This window comes from Colletotrichum siamense (genome assembly GCF_013390195.1).
Source record: "Colletotrichum siamense strain Cg363 chromosome Unknown KSG_Cg363_contig04, whole genome shotgun sequence".
Taxonomy (NCBI): domain Eukaryota; kingdom Fungi; phylum Ascomycota; class Sordariomycetes; order Glomerellales; family Glomerellaceae; genus Colletotrichum; species Colletotrichum siamense.
The window spans coordinates 5,360,267-5,375,163 of NW_023501017.1; the positions used below are offsets into that span (position 1 = coordinate 5,360,267).

The window sequence follows — 14,897 nt, forward strand, 5'->3', positions numbered from 1 at the left end:
AGTTAATAATCTTTTAATAGTAGTATTACTACTTATAATCTCTAATACCTATTTAGCTATAATATCCTTAGATATTTAATAATACTTAGGGTTTATTCCCTTACTAATATAATAGTAATACTTATTATTACTATCTAAATAGGAGTTATACTTAAAGGTAAGTAAATATTTCTATTTATACTATAGTTCTAAATAAGTAGCTTATACTTATTACTCTTATATATAAAGTTCTATTAGTATTAAGTTAAGTTATTAAATTAATATAAATTATATATTATATTACTTAGGCTATACTTTAGATAGTATTAATTAATCTAATATAATACTATAGTTATTATTATCTACTTATACTATTTATAAAATTAATATTATAAAATAAGGTGTATTAAATATAGATTAAAGTATCTTAAGTATAGAGGATATTATTTATTAAACTAAAGTACTTTATTTAATTATAAAATATATAAAGTATTAAAATAGTAGTATAAAGTATTAAAATAGTAATATTAGTAGTATTTTAACTTACTATTAATAAGTAACTATAATAAATATATAATCTTATAATAGATATTTTAAATTATTTATACTTATTAATAGCTTTAATTATTTCTTTAACTTAATATCTTTAGTAATAATACTAAAAAGTTAATTTTAATATATAAAATACTATTAATAAGTTAATAAGTATTATTTAAGACTTTTCTTTAAAACTACTTCTTATTTAGACTTATAGGATAAGTTTATATCCTTAATAGTAACTTAATAATCTTTATATAAATAATTAAACTTCTTTAGTAGTTATTCTATAATATTATAATTAAACTATATTATAAGCTTAATAATAAGATTATAAGTTTTAAATATATAGGTATAGATATTAAAGCTAAACTTTAACTTAAAGCTAAGAAGAAATATAACTTTAAGTTAAATAGGAATTTTAAACTAATAAATCTTAGGTAATAAGATAAATTCCTTAAAGTTAAAAAGTTTATTAGTAGTATTAAAAATAAGTTTTTTTTAGTATAATTTAATTTCTTTTTCCTCTATAAATTTAATATTTTTAAAATCTTCTAAGTTTATTATATTAATTATCTTATACTAAATAGATACTTCCTCTTTTTTAGCTTTATTATTAACCTCTTTTTCTTAATCTATATTATTTTCTATATTAATATTATTTATATTATTTAGTATTTTAGTTAGGGGAGTATTTAAAGCTTAGTTTATAAAAACTATATATAGTTTACTTAAAAGTATATAAGCTTAAGTTCTAATTAGTTTATAAATACTACTACTTCTTTAAATATAACTATATAAGTTTATATTTACTTTTACTAATAATAAGTTTATAAAACTCTTATTATATAAAGATATACTTCTATATTTATTTTTAGTAGTTATTAACTTTATAGATAACTTTATAAGTATTAGTAATTAAGATTAGTTTAATTCCTTAAAAGTAATATATTTTAAGTTTAATTAAGTATATTAAGGCGTTATAAATTTTAGCTTAATCTTTCTAAAAGTTAATAAAAGAGGGAATAACTTCTTTATAGCTATTATATAGTTAATTATATATTATACTAATATATATATATATTATACTTTTATACTATATTAGATCTTATAATATATATAATAAATATTAAGCTTATAAGGACCTATAAGCTAGTGCTATTATATATAATAAGATCTTACCCCTAAATATATATATTACGCTTTATATAGTTCTTAGAGCTATAGATAACGTTAAGATATAAATAAATTAATATGAATAATATTAATTACTAGTAAACTGATTAAAAATAATAAAAATAATAATATTAATTAACGTTTAGGGTAGTGGTGTAGCTGAAACCTAAAAATCCCGCATTTGCAGGGGTTTTAGCAAGGGCAAACGCAAATGAGTGTGGTAGCGTTAGACCCGGTCCGGCGGGACGGCGATGTGGAACTCAGCGGCAAGCGGCAGGCTTCCCGAATAACGATATACTGCGGAGGTCTGTGAGGCGTGACGGGATGTGACGGGATGCTCTAGTCAGTCTTGATCCGATTGAAGAAGACGTTTTTCGTTTTCCTTCTAAAACTTAAGCGTGCATTAGCCCGCGGTTGGAACATATACTGGATTGGGACAAGTGAGTTGGACCTTCTCCCGGAATACATATTCCTTGGGGGCTGGGACGGGGCCCGCTGCACTACTCAGCCGCAAGCTGTTGCAAAGGCCAAATCGCAGAGTTCACCTCCTCTAGCTCAGCATCTTTTGATACCTTAGATGCCCAGACCGCCAACGTCAGTGGATGCACTGACTTGTCAGCTGGCCCCGTCAGCTGGAAATCACATTTGTAATTTTGGTTAATGACCCCATCTTATTGAGGAATCGGTTCATTCTCAATGGGAACAAAGCCACGATGTCTTATACGGGCTACTATGTAATGTTGTCCGTTAACTCCTAAAGATCCTCTTGAGCGATCGGAAGTCGCTTTTCAGACATCCCACCCGCCTGCAGACAATCTTCACTTTCTCAACTGTGGCCACCATTGCGGTAATCTGCCTGATCGGCCGGAAGAAGGCAGTACGAAAACAGCTCCAACATTTTGGGTGTCCTTCAGCCAACATCATGGATAACAAGACCGTCAAAGACACAATACCTCTCCGCATCATCACTCTTAACGTCAGATACGCTGTCAAAAGAACGCTTCTCCCCAATGAGGAGCCTTGGGATGTGCGCTGTCCAAGGCTGGCGGCCCAGCTGAGAATCTATACTTTCGGGCAGACCAACACCTTCGTCTGCATCCAAGAAGCACAGCACCAGCAACTCCTCGACCTACGTTCTGAGCTAGGTTCGCAATGGGGTTACATTGGCCGCGGACGAGCCGATGGGGAGGTTGACGGAGAGTTCTCGCCTATATTCTATCGAACCGACCACTGGGATTTGGAAAAGACTCAGACGTACTGGCTCAGCCCTACTCCAGAGGTTCCCTCCAGCGCCTGGGGCGCAACCATAAACCGTATAGTCACCATCGGACTTTTCCGCCACAAGGTCTCTTCTACAAAGGTTGTCGTGATGAGCACCCACCTCGACCATCGCAGCGCCGAAGCACGCTCAGAAAGCGCAAAGCTACTCCTCAGACTTGCGAGACAGTGGCAGACCGAGGCTTCCACCGATGAACAAGCTGCCGTTCCTGTGTTCCTCGGAGGAGACTTCAACAGCGGGCCAGCCGAAGAGCCACACAGACTGTTGACGGCGGAACCTGACGGTATGTCAGATTTGAAGAACCTCGTTCCTAAGGCCCATCGCTATGGAAATACTATTACGTATACTACGTTTGGGGAGGCAGAGCCCACGATCATTGACCACTTGTTCGTCCTGAATCCAACAGGGATTGAGTTTCACAACTTTGGTGTGCTGTCCAATCGTTTCGACGATGGGGTCTACTATTCGGATCATCGACCAGTACTAGCGGATATGGAGATTCCTGTCTGTCAAAAGACTTGATGCTGGGTTTCTGAATGAGATATATCTTTGTACAGTCATACATAAAGCATGGACAGGGGAGTCAAAGAGACATAGATACAACGTGGCCGCAGAGTGTGTTGCTTTTCTTCAATTCAAATATTTGGTGCGAACCTAACCAGAAGTCTACTTGGGCATCAAGTTTGGAAAGACATTATTATATGCCTTCTTCACATTACTTCAGCATTGACTTAAGCCAACCACGAGCACCCTGGTCGAAACCACTTGCTTCAACGGCTTTCGGTGACCCCTCAATAACCTCCGTCTCCAGTGTAACGACGCCCATTTTCCTAGCTTCTTCCTCAGTAAATGTCCCATAGTAGTCCATTTCATCAATTATACCGGCCTCCGGAGGTGGCCAGACGGTGTTGATAGCGAGGTGCAGCAAGAACGATATGGTGAAGCCAAGAGGGAAGGCGAGATAGTATAGATTGATCCAAGCATCGGCCACGTGGACGCTGTCGGGGGTGACACTGGCTGCGAAGCCAGGCAACTGCGTCGCGAAACCACACACCCAGGCGATGAAGGTGCGTGGGTTGATGCCTTTCCAATAGTAGAAGGATCCATCTGACCTAGGATGATAGAGGTCGGACAGCTTGATCTTGCGCCGGCGGATGATAAAGTAGTCACAGATCTGAATGCCTATGACAGGTCCAAGAAAGACACTGTACGCGGAGAGCACCGAGATGAAGACGGACGCAGAGGACAAAAGCTCCCAGGGGCACAAAGCGATGCTGAGCACCAGGCCAATGTAAGCGCCGCGCCGGATATTGATGTAGCGACAGAACAAGCCAGCGAGGTCCATGCCGGCTGAGAACGCATTATCGACGGAGTTGATGCTCAGCTGGATGCACAAGAGACCGAGGCCAGCGAAGAATGCACCGGCCCGGCTTTTGGCATTGTAGTTGTTATCAAGCCAGGCTTGGACAATGAGGGGTGGGTTCCAGATCGGCTCGCCGTAGATGACCCCGGTTGCGGAAGCAGCGAGGCATCCGAATGTTGGGAAGATGGCCCCGAAGAAGATGATGCTGAACCACTGCCCAAAGATCTGATCGCCTGGGCGACGGGCGAAACGGCAGTAGTCAGGCTGGTTCGTCAGGCCCACGGCAATGCTCCCAATGACAGTTGTGATTCCGTGGACGATTTGCCATCCAAGCTCGCTGGAGGTCATTGACTTCGAGCCTTGTCGTACCAATGATCCTGCTTCACCGGCAGTTGCTAAGGCCCAGATCATGTTTGACACCAGAGTCACCGACGAGATGATGTTGAACGCCAGAAGCACCTTCTGGATACGCTCGGGTCGAATGTATAGAATTGGGATAAGCAAGACGTTGAAAATAATCCACCCAATAAAGTCTTTGGTTGTGAGATGGGAGTTCTCTGGAAATACGTTGCCGAGGGACTCGAAGGAAGGAAAAATTGCTGATAGACTAAATTCTCCAATTAGAGCGATGAAGTTGATGTTATATGTAGCAATACTTACCAGTTGACCACGGTCAAACCACCGGTCCATGACTGGACGGCGAACCATACCAGACTCAAGATGATTCTTTGAATCAGAATGAGGTATTGTCCATAGACACCCCAGATGTAACGCGACACAACCGGGAACCCAATGTGCCATTCTGCACCCACGCATCCGTTCGCAATGGCTACAACAGCGATGATGATCTTACCAATGATAATGGCAATGACACTTTGCCAGACAGAAAGACCAGCTGCAACGAGAGATGCACCAAGCTGCCAATTGGAAACTGCATTAGATCAGTCAGCTGTCAACTCGTTTTGATACAGCAGTAGCCTGGGAACACTAACTAGCAACTTGGTTGGTCAGCCAGAAGGAGATGAATGTTGAAGTTGTCCATCTCCGACGATCCGGTGGCATTGGCCGAATATCTTCATTGATCCAAATGTTGGACTCGGCGACCTCTGTGTCGGGCAACCGTAGCCATCGGAGAACGCCGTTGAGACCCATTTTGCAATCCGTAGTCCCGACAGTTTGGATCGCTCGGAAGGAATTCGGAGGACATGCGCCCAGTTTAATGGAACTGGCTCAGAGATCACAAGCATCCACGCGCACACTTCGGACGGTATTCTACCATGACCGCACGCTATCGCTTCAGGGGACGTTGCATTCGCGCCCACCTGATGCTGGGCCACTGCCATCATGCCTCCACAGATAAAGCTCGCACCGCGCGCGCAGGTCCTGATAACGGATGAATAACGGATGAATGGGCTCTTATCATTGGGGTCACGACTCCAACTCTAAAGCCTCAGACCAAACGTCTTGTGCGATTGTTATCATAGTTTACCGCCGTCTGTGGGGTCACCGGTGATAAGAGCAACTTCAGGCAATTGTCGAACACCGAGATCCCAGGATAACCCAGTCTACCCCGCATGGCTCCCCTCGGCATCTGACAGCCGGGATGATTAGCTGCATGCCTTTGGAGAACCATCGCGCTTGTACCTGCCTGAATATCCCTCAGTATCTCTCTTCTCTTATGATTAATGTTGCAAGCCTACGCAGACAATGACCTAGTAACCCAGGCTAACGGTTCTGTTCCCAATTCCATTTACCCGCTTATCCGCTTTGGCAGACCCGCGCGGCCGGTTGGATGATCTCCGACGACACGACATCTTGTAAACAAGTCACGTAATTACATCTTCGGGGTAATTCTTCTGCGAGATCGTTGTTTCAAACCGCATGGGTTTAAATGAGAAACCAAGCTCTCTAATCACCGTAACAGAAGCCTGTACGACCATCGATCTCTGAAGTAGACCACCATCATGGGAGAAATGCCCCCCTCTCGCAGAACTGTACGCATTGGCGTCGATGTTGGCGGTAAGCTATCCTTTTGTGAACTGCGCAACAAATGAATAATGTTAGCTGATGCATGAGAATAGGCACAAACACCGACGCTGTCGCAATAGACTTGAGTCTCCAACACACCGAAAGCCGTGGAGTTCTAGCTCACTTCAAAACCCCAACAACCCCTGACGCAACCTCCGGTATCAAGACCGCAGTACGCACTGTTCTCGCTGCAGCCAATCTCACGAACTCCCCGGAGCGCATAGCCAGCGTCACAATTGGAACTACACATTTCATCAACGCTGTTATTGAGCGCGATGTCCGGCGTCTACAGAAGGTCGGTGTCCTCCGGCTGAGCAAGTCTTTCCTTCGTGAGGTCCCAGCCTTTGCCGAGTTCCCGCCAGATTTGGCAGCCGTGCTCAAGTCGTATGTCGGCATTGTCGATGGAGGTCTTCACATCGACGGCTCTCAGGAAGCACCGGTCATCGAAGCTCAGGTTGTCGCCGAGTGCGCCAAGATCCGCGAGAGCGGTGTTGGGGCCGTCGTCATTTCGGGCGTCTATTCGCCCATTGACGAGGTCTTTGGTCAGGAAGAGAAGGTCCGCGACATCGTCCTTCGCGAGGTTCCCGGAATCGATGTGGTATGCAGCAAAGAAGCCAGCGCTAGCATCGGCTTCATCGAGCGAGAGAACGCAGCCATCTTGAACGGCGCCATCCTGCGATACGCGAGAAAGACCGTCAGCCGGTTCCGCTTGGCCATCAAGAGACTCAATCTGACGTGTCCCTTATTCCTCACCCAAAATGACGGCACTATCTTGGACGCTGCATCAGCGGCGAAGATTCCTATCCGCACGTTTTCGAGTGGACCGACCAACTCGATGCGAGGCGCGGCGTACCTTGCCGGCTTGGATTCTGGCGGTGATAGTTCTGCGATCGTTGTCGATATCGGTGGCACGACGTCAGATGTCGGCGTCTTACTTCCTTCAGGCATGCCGAGACAAGCTTCCGCGTACGTTACTGTTGCCGGCGTCCGAGTCAACTATTCCATGCCACATCTTCACTCGATCGGTCTTGGTGGCGGCTCCATTGTCAGAACTGTGGATGGCAAAGTCAAAGTCGGTCCAGAGTCGGTGGGGCTTGAGCTTTTGAATCGTGCACTTGTGTTTGGAGGCGACGTCTGCACCACAACGGACGTGGCAGTAGCCGCAGGCAAGGCAGTCGTTGGAGCAACAGAGAAGGTGAAGAGTTTGGAGGTCGGCTTCGTCGAAGAGGCAATATCTCGGATTAAAGCTCTTCTTGAAGGGGCTGTAGACGTCATCAAGACGTCGCCGGATCCCGTCCCCGTCCTCCTCGTGGGTGGCGGCGCCATACTATCGCCGGACAGTCTCAAGGGAGCGTCGAAGTTGATTCGGCCACCATTCCACGACGTTGCCAATGCCGTTGGTGCCGCCATTGCCAGAGTCTGCGGTGCGGTTGACATTGTGCAAGGCACCACCCACCAGACAGAAGGCCAGGCTATTGAAAACGCCAAGAAGATAGCGATTGAGCGGGCTATTGCTGCTGGAGCTATCCCGGAAAGCATCAAAATTGCCGAGGTCGAGACAATGCCGTTGCAATATGTGGCCAACCAAGTCCGAACTTTGGTGAAAGCAGTTGGGGATATCGATCTACATGCGAAGCTGGACGATGCTGGTGAACTAGGGGACGACGATTTTGGAGAAGAGCAAACGGAGGCAAGCAAAGACTTGACCCGCGCTACGAAGGAAGAAGAGAAGGTCGATCCGGCTTCGTACAAGCCCGACATCAAAGTCAACAAGGACGGAATCGCGGAGTGGGTCATCAGCGAAACGGACTTGGACTACCTCGCCGACGGTTGCTACGTTCTCGGCTGTGCTGGAGGTGGAAGTCCAGCAGCCTCTAAGATACAGCTGAGGAATATGCTTCGAGAAGGACATACGATGCGCGTCATTGAGCCTTCTTCACTGAAGGAGAGAGACCTTATTTACTGGGGTGGTAAGTTGACGCCAATGTCAGCCAATACTGAACGATGCTAACTGCGATGAAAGGCCACATGGGATCTCCTGCTGTTTCCATTGAACGGCTACAATCTATTGAAACAGTAGACGCGTTTCGAGCATTGATGGAGTACATGCGTCATGACAAGTTTGATGCAGTGATGGGTCTTGAGATCGGTGGTGCCAATGGCCTCGAACCTTTCCTTGTAGGTTCCTCGAGGTTCTTTGACAGCCCCATCATTGATGGAGACTGGATGGGGCGAGCCTACCCGACTTACTGGCAAACGACCTTGGCAGTACATGCACCTTTGGAATTAGTTCCGTGTGCGATTGACTCAGGCGACGGCAAAACAATCATCATGACGAGGGCACCCAACGATGAGATCGTCGACCGTGCTCTCCGCGCATCCTGCTCGGAGATGGGATCTCGAGTAGGAATGGCTGCGAAGCCGACCACGTCTGATAAAGTCGAGAAGTTCGGCGTTCTCAACACCGTGTCCCTCGCTTGGCGCATCGGAAGATGTATATCCCTATGCCAAGCAACAAACACAATGAGCACGGTTGCCGAATCTATCATCAAGGAGGCTGGCGGCTCGGAAGCAGCCAAGGTCTTATTTAGGGGTAAGATCATGCGTGTTGAGCGTCGTCTCTTCAAGGGCCACTCTTACGGCGAGGTGCACATTGCTGCTTTCGAAAGCGGCGACGAGGATGAAGCAGCCAGTGTCAAAGATCGAGCTGCTGCCGTAGCTCAAGGTGGAATGCTTAAGGTTCCTTTCAAGAACGAGAACATCCTGGCTGAGCATACAAGCGAGGATGGGAGGACTAGCATATTGGCGGCCGTTCCGGACTTGATCTCCATCTTGGACAACGAGTCAGGAAGAGCCCTTGGAGTTCCCGAATTTAAGTACGGGTATCGAGTCACGGTCATCGGTATCACTTGTTCGCCAAGATGGACAGAGACTCAGGCCGGTTTAGACATTGGTGGACCAAGGGCATTTGGATATGATCTGGATTACAAGCCCCTTGGTAGGTATGTCGAGCCACGCAGTGTTATACAAGAGTATACTACGTAGATGTCGAGTCGTATCTTAATAAGATTATGTTCAAAGCGCTTTGCCAACCGTCCCAATGAATGTTGCGAAGCCTCCATCGACGGTTGGGATGACCTCAAGGACACCATCTTCAGCATTCCACGTGGCTGTATGTGATGTCTGATCCGTGCTCCTGTCTTGGTCTATTGCTGCAGAGACTCCCAAGACATTCAGAAATCCCCCGTAGTACTGTATTCTGTTCAGCTGCTTTGCAACCTCTGCAACGACTCGACCGCTGAATGAAACCCTCAAGACCAAATTATTGATCACAACGAGTCTATGAGGCTGCGCGATCTTCTTTGTGTCCGTAGAAAGGCCTGCCTTCATCCGAGGATATGATGAACTAAGGTTGTCTAAATTCCTGGTTGAGATAATTCAGACCTTGTTTTTCTAAGGATGAAGTGGATTAACGAAGACTTACCATGCGCCTGGGGCGACTTTAACAATTCTTAGGTTGTCAAAAGATATGGTGATGTCCACGTCGCTGTCCTGCATGACAGCCTTGAAAGGAAACTCGTGTCCGTCGACATAGAATGAGAGCCATGGTGGGTAGGTGAACTTGAAACTGTTGCCCTGCTCTTCATGTCCGAACCCGCCCTCGTCGGCTATTTCTCCTTCTGCGTAACGCACATATAATCTATCACCCGGTTCATCGCGACGGCCCGCGCCGATCCAATCCCTGACCACATTCTCGTAGTCGGGGCAATAGAATGCGGGAACGCAAGCCACAACTTTTGACGGACCTGCCTTCTTACGCAATTTGATTTTGTTGAGCAGTTTCTGAGCCTTCTCGCCTGATCTGAGGGTAAAGTCCATGTCAATCGGCATTGTCATCCTTTTTTTCTGTCAGATCCAGGACTTATATCGTGAATGTCTGGTTCTGGCTCACCCTGGTATCTCTTGCTCTGACATCGTTGCGTACAGGAGCTTTCTCAAGTCTTGATTCCACTTCTGCGCTCGTGGTCCAATGAGCACGCTTCCTGCAGCTAGAAGAGCATCAGATGCAACCTCGACATCTCGAATAGAGTTACAAAACGCCGGCGCATTAGTCTGGTGCCATTGCGAAAAGGTCGAATCACCAGTCATGCCCACATCCGAGTGCTTTTTGAATGTGCGGCGAGCCTTATCCGCGGACTTTTCGTAGATCTCAAGGCTATCTTCGAGCTCCCTAATACAGCTCTCGATACTGATGTGAACGTCACCCCTGGCACCCTGTAGATGTGTATGTCAGTTGAAGCGCGTACTCAGCAGCGGATTGGCAGACCTCGCTTACGGCATCAACTGATTGGAGAAAGCTATAACAATGTGATCAGCTAAGCAGTTTTACCTATTCTCAATGCCAAGCAACTCACGTTCTGAGAGACTTCACATAAGAATCTCGAGAAGCCGGGTGATAGAAAAGGTCTCCTGTTCGCAGATGATTATTCGCAGCTTCATAGATGCCGGCATTGGTGTATTCCAGAGGTATCCGTGGCGAAGCAAAGGGTCCTTTCTGGGCCTTGCTGGAGAGGTACAGGGCAGTACCATGCGTTGGCTCAAACTGGATGGCCTCCTTGACTGCGTTGGCATAGGCCAGCCAGAGGTTTCTGTCGGCGGCGGAGTGCGGCATCACGACATGGATGATGGGCCTTTCAGGTGTTCATTGGCAGGAAGACAAGGAAGATTGACACTAAAGGTTTGAATATCAAGGGAGACCAAGGAAACAATGATGCCATCCCTCGGGCCCCCGGCGTCTCAGCTGGTTTAGTCAAGGCCAGGGGCGTGCTGGCACTAGCTTGTCCTAGTGGAAAGCCACCGGATTTAAGACAGTAGATCTTCCGCTGATTCGGTAACTGAACGTCAGAATTAGAATAGCGTGGATGGCACATCTCCCGTGACTTGTGCGAGAACGGTTCTTAGAAAGGCGAGGCCCATTTAGGGTCAGCCGGAATGAGCCACGACGCGTGCCAGAAGACCTGCCAGCTGCGTTCGGTACTTAGGTGAGGCTGGTGAGTGAACGCTTTCCACGCGTCATAATTGTTTAAAAGAATTAGAGTGGCATTATCAAAAAGAAACACATGGCGAAGAACTCTTACTGATAGCAACTGTGTTTCGACGTGTGCTCTCAATAGTGGGTGGCTCTGAGAGAGTGGAAGCTAACAAGGTGCGCAAGGTTCAGGGCTCGACTCCTCGCGCAGTAAGAAAAAAGGACTCAGTAGCTGCAATGTCGCTTAGTTAGATAGATAAGCCCCGAAGGCTGCTGATGATAAGGCTTGCATGAACCCAACTTTACCCCTCCAAAGTCTGGTGTTTTGGCCGTTCAGTCTTGGTCTTCAATTGGCAGTCGCATCATCAGCTTTCCGCAGCAATAGGTCAAGACCATGGCTAGCGAAGTTGAAGCAAGCATGTCGCGAAAACGCCTACGCAACGGCTGCCTGACGTGTCGCGATCGGTGGGTCTCAGTGTTCATTCCCCGCGTCGACGACTTGGCCAACATGAGTGAACAGCAAGAAGAAATGCGATCAGGTCTATCCCATCTGCGGCGCATGTAGCCGCCTGAATTTCATGTGCCGCAGAGAGGATCTAAAACAGCCGCGAAAACGCGGTCGCCCACGAAAGTCGGTCCCTCAAGACCCCTCCGCCGAACCACGTGGCCCGTCTGCTTCTTTGACTACCAAGACTCCGGACATCTCAGCCTTTTGGCTGCAACATGGAGGCGCCCAGATTCCGGAAGATTTCGCGGCTCAAAGAAGGGTGGTGCTGCGATATTACACCCAAACCCTCGCTGCATTGATCACTACAAACCTGGAAAACAACTGCTTCATATCGGTCTTCCTGCCACTTGCCATGGACTCGCCAGCCTTCCTCGACACTATCATAGCTTGGTCATCGACCCATCTGGCCCAGTTGGAAGCTTCTTACGAAAGGCTAGCTCTGCAATGCCGGGGAAGGGCGTTGCGATCACTCTCAACCTTGATCTCATCCGCTAAGCGAGAGCCGGAGATTGAGATGGCCTGTTGTCTGGTACAGTGTGCCCTGGAAAGCATATCTGGCGACACCAGGCAATGGTTTACACATCTCATCGGCGCGAATGAAGTGATGCGGTCTGTTTGCGACAAGGGAGATGCAACATGGGATACCACTTCGTTTTGCTCCTTCGAGGGCCAATGGCTTCTACGCAGTTTCGCTTACCACGACATCATGGCGGCTGTGGCCGCAGATACTCGGCCTCTCCTGGTGGCAGGGCATTATTGGTTCTTTGGAGAGAGGGAGCCCCCAGACAGCTTATTCGGAGTTGGGTCTCGGCTACTGTTCCTGATCTCGGAGACAAGCGTGCTCAATGCCGATATGATGCAGTCGCATCTTCAGGAGGACTTCGTCCAGAGTGCTTGTCGAGAGAGGGCGCTGAGGCTGGAAGAAGAGTTGCTGTATTGGGAATACGACACCGCTGACCAGTCTGAGGGTTTAGTCGACCTTGCCGAGATGTACCGTGATGCCGCCTTACTTCATCTTCATCGAGTAGTGCGTCGCAACTTTCCAGGCAGCACTGAGTTGCAGACCAAGGCCCCCTCGCTGGCTCATGGTATCATTGAAAGACTACGCAAGATTCCCCACAAGAGCCTTGTTGAGAGCTCGTTGCTCTTTCCCCTTTTCATCTGCGGTGGAGAGATCAGCCACCCGGACGACATCGAGGCGATAAGAACGAAGATGAAGTCAATCGTGGTATCCCGGCATCTTTACAACTACGACTGCGCGCTGAGAGTTCTCGAGGAGCTTTGGCAACTTCGATTATCAAATAAGGAGGTCGATTGGCGCGATGTTTTGGATAGGAGGCAGTGGAAGCTTTCCATCGTTTGATATCACATCTCTCACCGACGGCTATCGATAGAGAGATCTTCATTTTGGCAGCAATTGTTGCAACATTACCTCAAGTAACCACATGTTCGCGACCTTTCTATCCAGACGCTTACCTAACTAAATACCTTGTCCAGCGCCCGTGTAAACGCCGTCTTTGAAGGCGTGGGTACAAAGTTCTCCGTGTAAACATCAATCTCCCATACGCCGGTCGTAAGGTCGACCTCGGTGGGCTTCAGCCACTTCGTCTTCTTCAATACCTTCCAGAAAGCAAACACCACCGGAAACACGCCTACCATCATGTATTGAAAGAGGAAATCAGGGACAGTGAAGTTGTCGTCGATGAAGATGCTGTATCCAGCGATTAGGACCATGACAGAACAGCAAGTGAACGCAAACCAAGTCGTGTAGGGTTGGAACGGTGCTTTATAAGGCAGTGAGTCTCTGGAAATTCCTTGGGCGCTGCATGCTTTCATGAAACGTGTGAAGGTGAAGGCGATGACGCAGAAGTTGATCAGCTGGGAGGCTGTGACCAAAGAGACGAACCAATTGAGAACCACCGCTGTCGAGTTGGAAACCTGCAGGAAGGAGAGACCGCCGAAACACATGACAACCGCAACGGAGTAGTAAGGCACGCCGGCTTTGTTGCACTTGGCTAGGAAGCGAGGGGCCTTGCCCTCGAGAGCCATGCCGTACAGAGTTCGTGTTGCGCAGTATGTTGTGCTATTGCCGGCACTGAAGGCGGATGTCAAGATCAAGGCATTGACAATGTGAGGCAGGATAGGAATGCCTAGAATATCCATCGACCGCACATATGGTGATCCAGCGGCGCCTCCCTTGCTGCTCGAGTACGCCTCTTTCAGCTTTGGGTCATCAGACGGCACAACGATGCCAACAGCAAGAGATCCGAGAACGAAGAAAGTTGTGAGTCGCCAGAATATCGACCTGTACGCCTTCGGCAGGACCTTTCTTGGGTTCTCGGCCTCACCTGCGGTCATCGAGACGTACTCAGGACCAGCGATGACGAAAGCAGCTTGGATGAGGCAGTACATGAACCCAAGAAAGCGGCCGAGAGAGCCCTCCCGATAGAGTTCCTGGAATGCACCAGGGTCGTACCAGTAGCGAAATCCGAAAGTATCATGCCTTGGGTTACCGCCAACCATGACGACAAATGTGTAGGAGATTAGGCCAACAATAAGAATGACCTTTCCGAGGGAAAGCCAGAACTCTGCTTCGCCGAAGAACTTGACCGCGACAAAGTTGAGGATGGCGTAGAGCGCAAGAAAGACGAGGCAGACGGCCCAAACTGGTATGGCATCGGTCCAGTATCGTATCACGACATTGCAGACGGTGATCTCAAATGGCACCATGAGTATGTTAGCACTAAGTCAGGAGGACTGATTGGAGTGCTTTGCTCACATAGCGATGCTTGAAATAGAAAGAAATTGTAGCCCGCTGCAACGCCGAAAGATTCGTCGACAAAACGGCCAGCAAAGCGAATAAAAGGTGAAGAGACCGGGAGATACGTCGCCATTTCTGACATGCAGAGGGAAATAGAAAGCACAACGGGGCACCTGTATCTATCAGCTCGAGGTTACGGATAATTCGTGAAAGATACGCTCGTACCACAAGCAATAC

General features: G+C 47.4%; 6 protein-coding genes across 6 annotated transcripts; 3 read left to right on the top strand and 3 right to left on the bottom strand.

The window, feature by feature from the left end:
• Nucleotides 1–2,614: 2,614 nt before the first annotated feature.
• Nucleotides 2,615–3,493, top strand: CGCS363_v007352 (uncharacterized protein; the record flags this gene model as incomplete). The annotated part of the gene is made up of 1 exon (XM_036639201.1): nucleotides 2,615–3,493. The coding sequence occupies one exon, from the start codon at nucleotides 2,615–2,617 to the stop codon at nucleotides 3,491–3,493; it is 879 nt and encodes a 292-aa protein (XP_036495594.1).
• A 193-nt stretch (nucleotides 3,494–3,686) lies between these two features.
• Nucleotides 3,687–5,486, bottom strand: aclS-1 (Transporter aclS; the record flags this gene model as incomplete). The annotated part of the gene is made up of 3 exons (XM_036639202.1): nucleotides 3,687–4,941; nucleotides 4,995–5,265; nucleotides 5,327–5,486. The coding sequence occupies 3 exons, from the start codon at nucleotides 5,484–5,486 to the stop codon at nucleotides 3,687–3,689; spliced, it is 1,686 nt and encodes a 561-aa protein (XP_036495593.1).
• An 812-nt stretch (nucleotides 5,487–6,298) lies between these two features.
• Nucleotides 6,299–9,407, top strand: hyuA-4 (putative D-/L-hydantoinase subunit A; the record flags this gene model as incomplete). Its single annotated transcript, XM_036639203.1, has 3 exons — nucleotides 6,299–6,353; nucleotides 6,416–8,332; nucleotides 8,386–9,407. The coding sequence occupies 3 exons, from the start codon at nucleotides 6,299–6,301 to the stop codon at nucleotides 9,405–9,407; spliced, it is 2,994 nt and encodes a 997-aa protein (XP_036495592.1).
• A 435-nt stretch (nucleotides 9,408–9,842) lies between these two features.
• CGCS363_v007355 (uncharacterized protein) lies at nucleotides 9,843–11,034 on the bottom strand (the record flags this gene model as incomplete). Its single annotated transcript, XM_036639204.1, has 4 exons — nucleotides 9,843–10,260; nucleotides 10,315–10,637; nucleotides 10,699–10,720; nucleotides 10,778–11,034. 4 exons carry the CDS (start codon nucleotides 11,032–11,034, stop codon nucleotides 9,843–9,845), a joined length of 1,020 nt encoding a protein of 339 aa, XP_036495591.1.
• A 1,571-nt stretch (nucleotides 11,035–12,605) lies between these two features.
• Nucleotides 12,606–13,262, top strand: CGCS363_v007356 (uncharacterized protein; the record flags this gene model as incomplete). Its single annotated transcript, XM_036639205.1, has 1 exon — nucleotides 12,606–13,262. One exon carries the CDS (start codon nucleotides 12,606–12,608, stop codon nucleotides 13,260–13,262), a length of 657 nt encoding a protein of 218 aa, XP_036495590.1.
• A 113-nt stretch (nucleotides 13,263–13,375) lies between these two features.
• On the bottom strand, nucleotides 13,376–14,629 carry AGP2-5 (General amino acid permease AGP2; the record flags this gene model as incomplete). Its single annotated transcript, XM_036639206.1, has 1 exon — nucleotides 13,376–14,629. One exon carries the CDS (start codon nucleotides 14,627–14,629, stop codon nucleotides 13,376–13,378), a length of 1,254 nt encoding a protein of 417 aa, XP_036495589.1.
• Nucleotides 14,630–14,897: the final 268 nt, after the last annotated feature.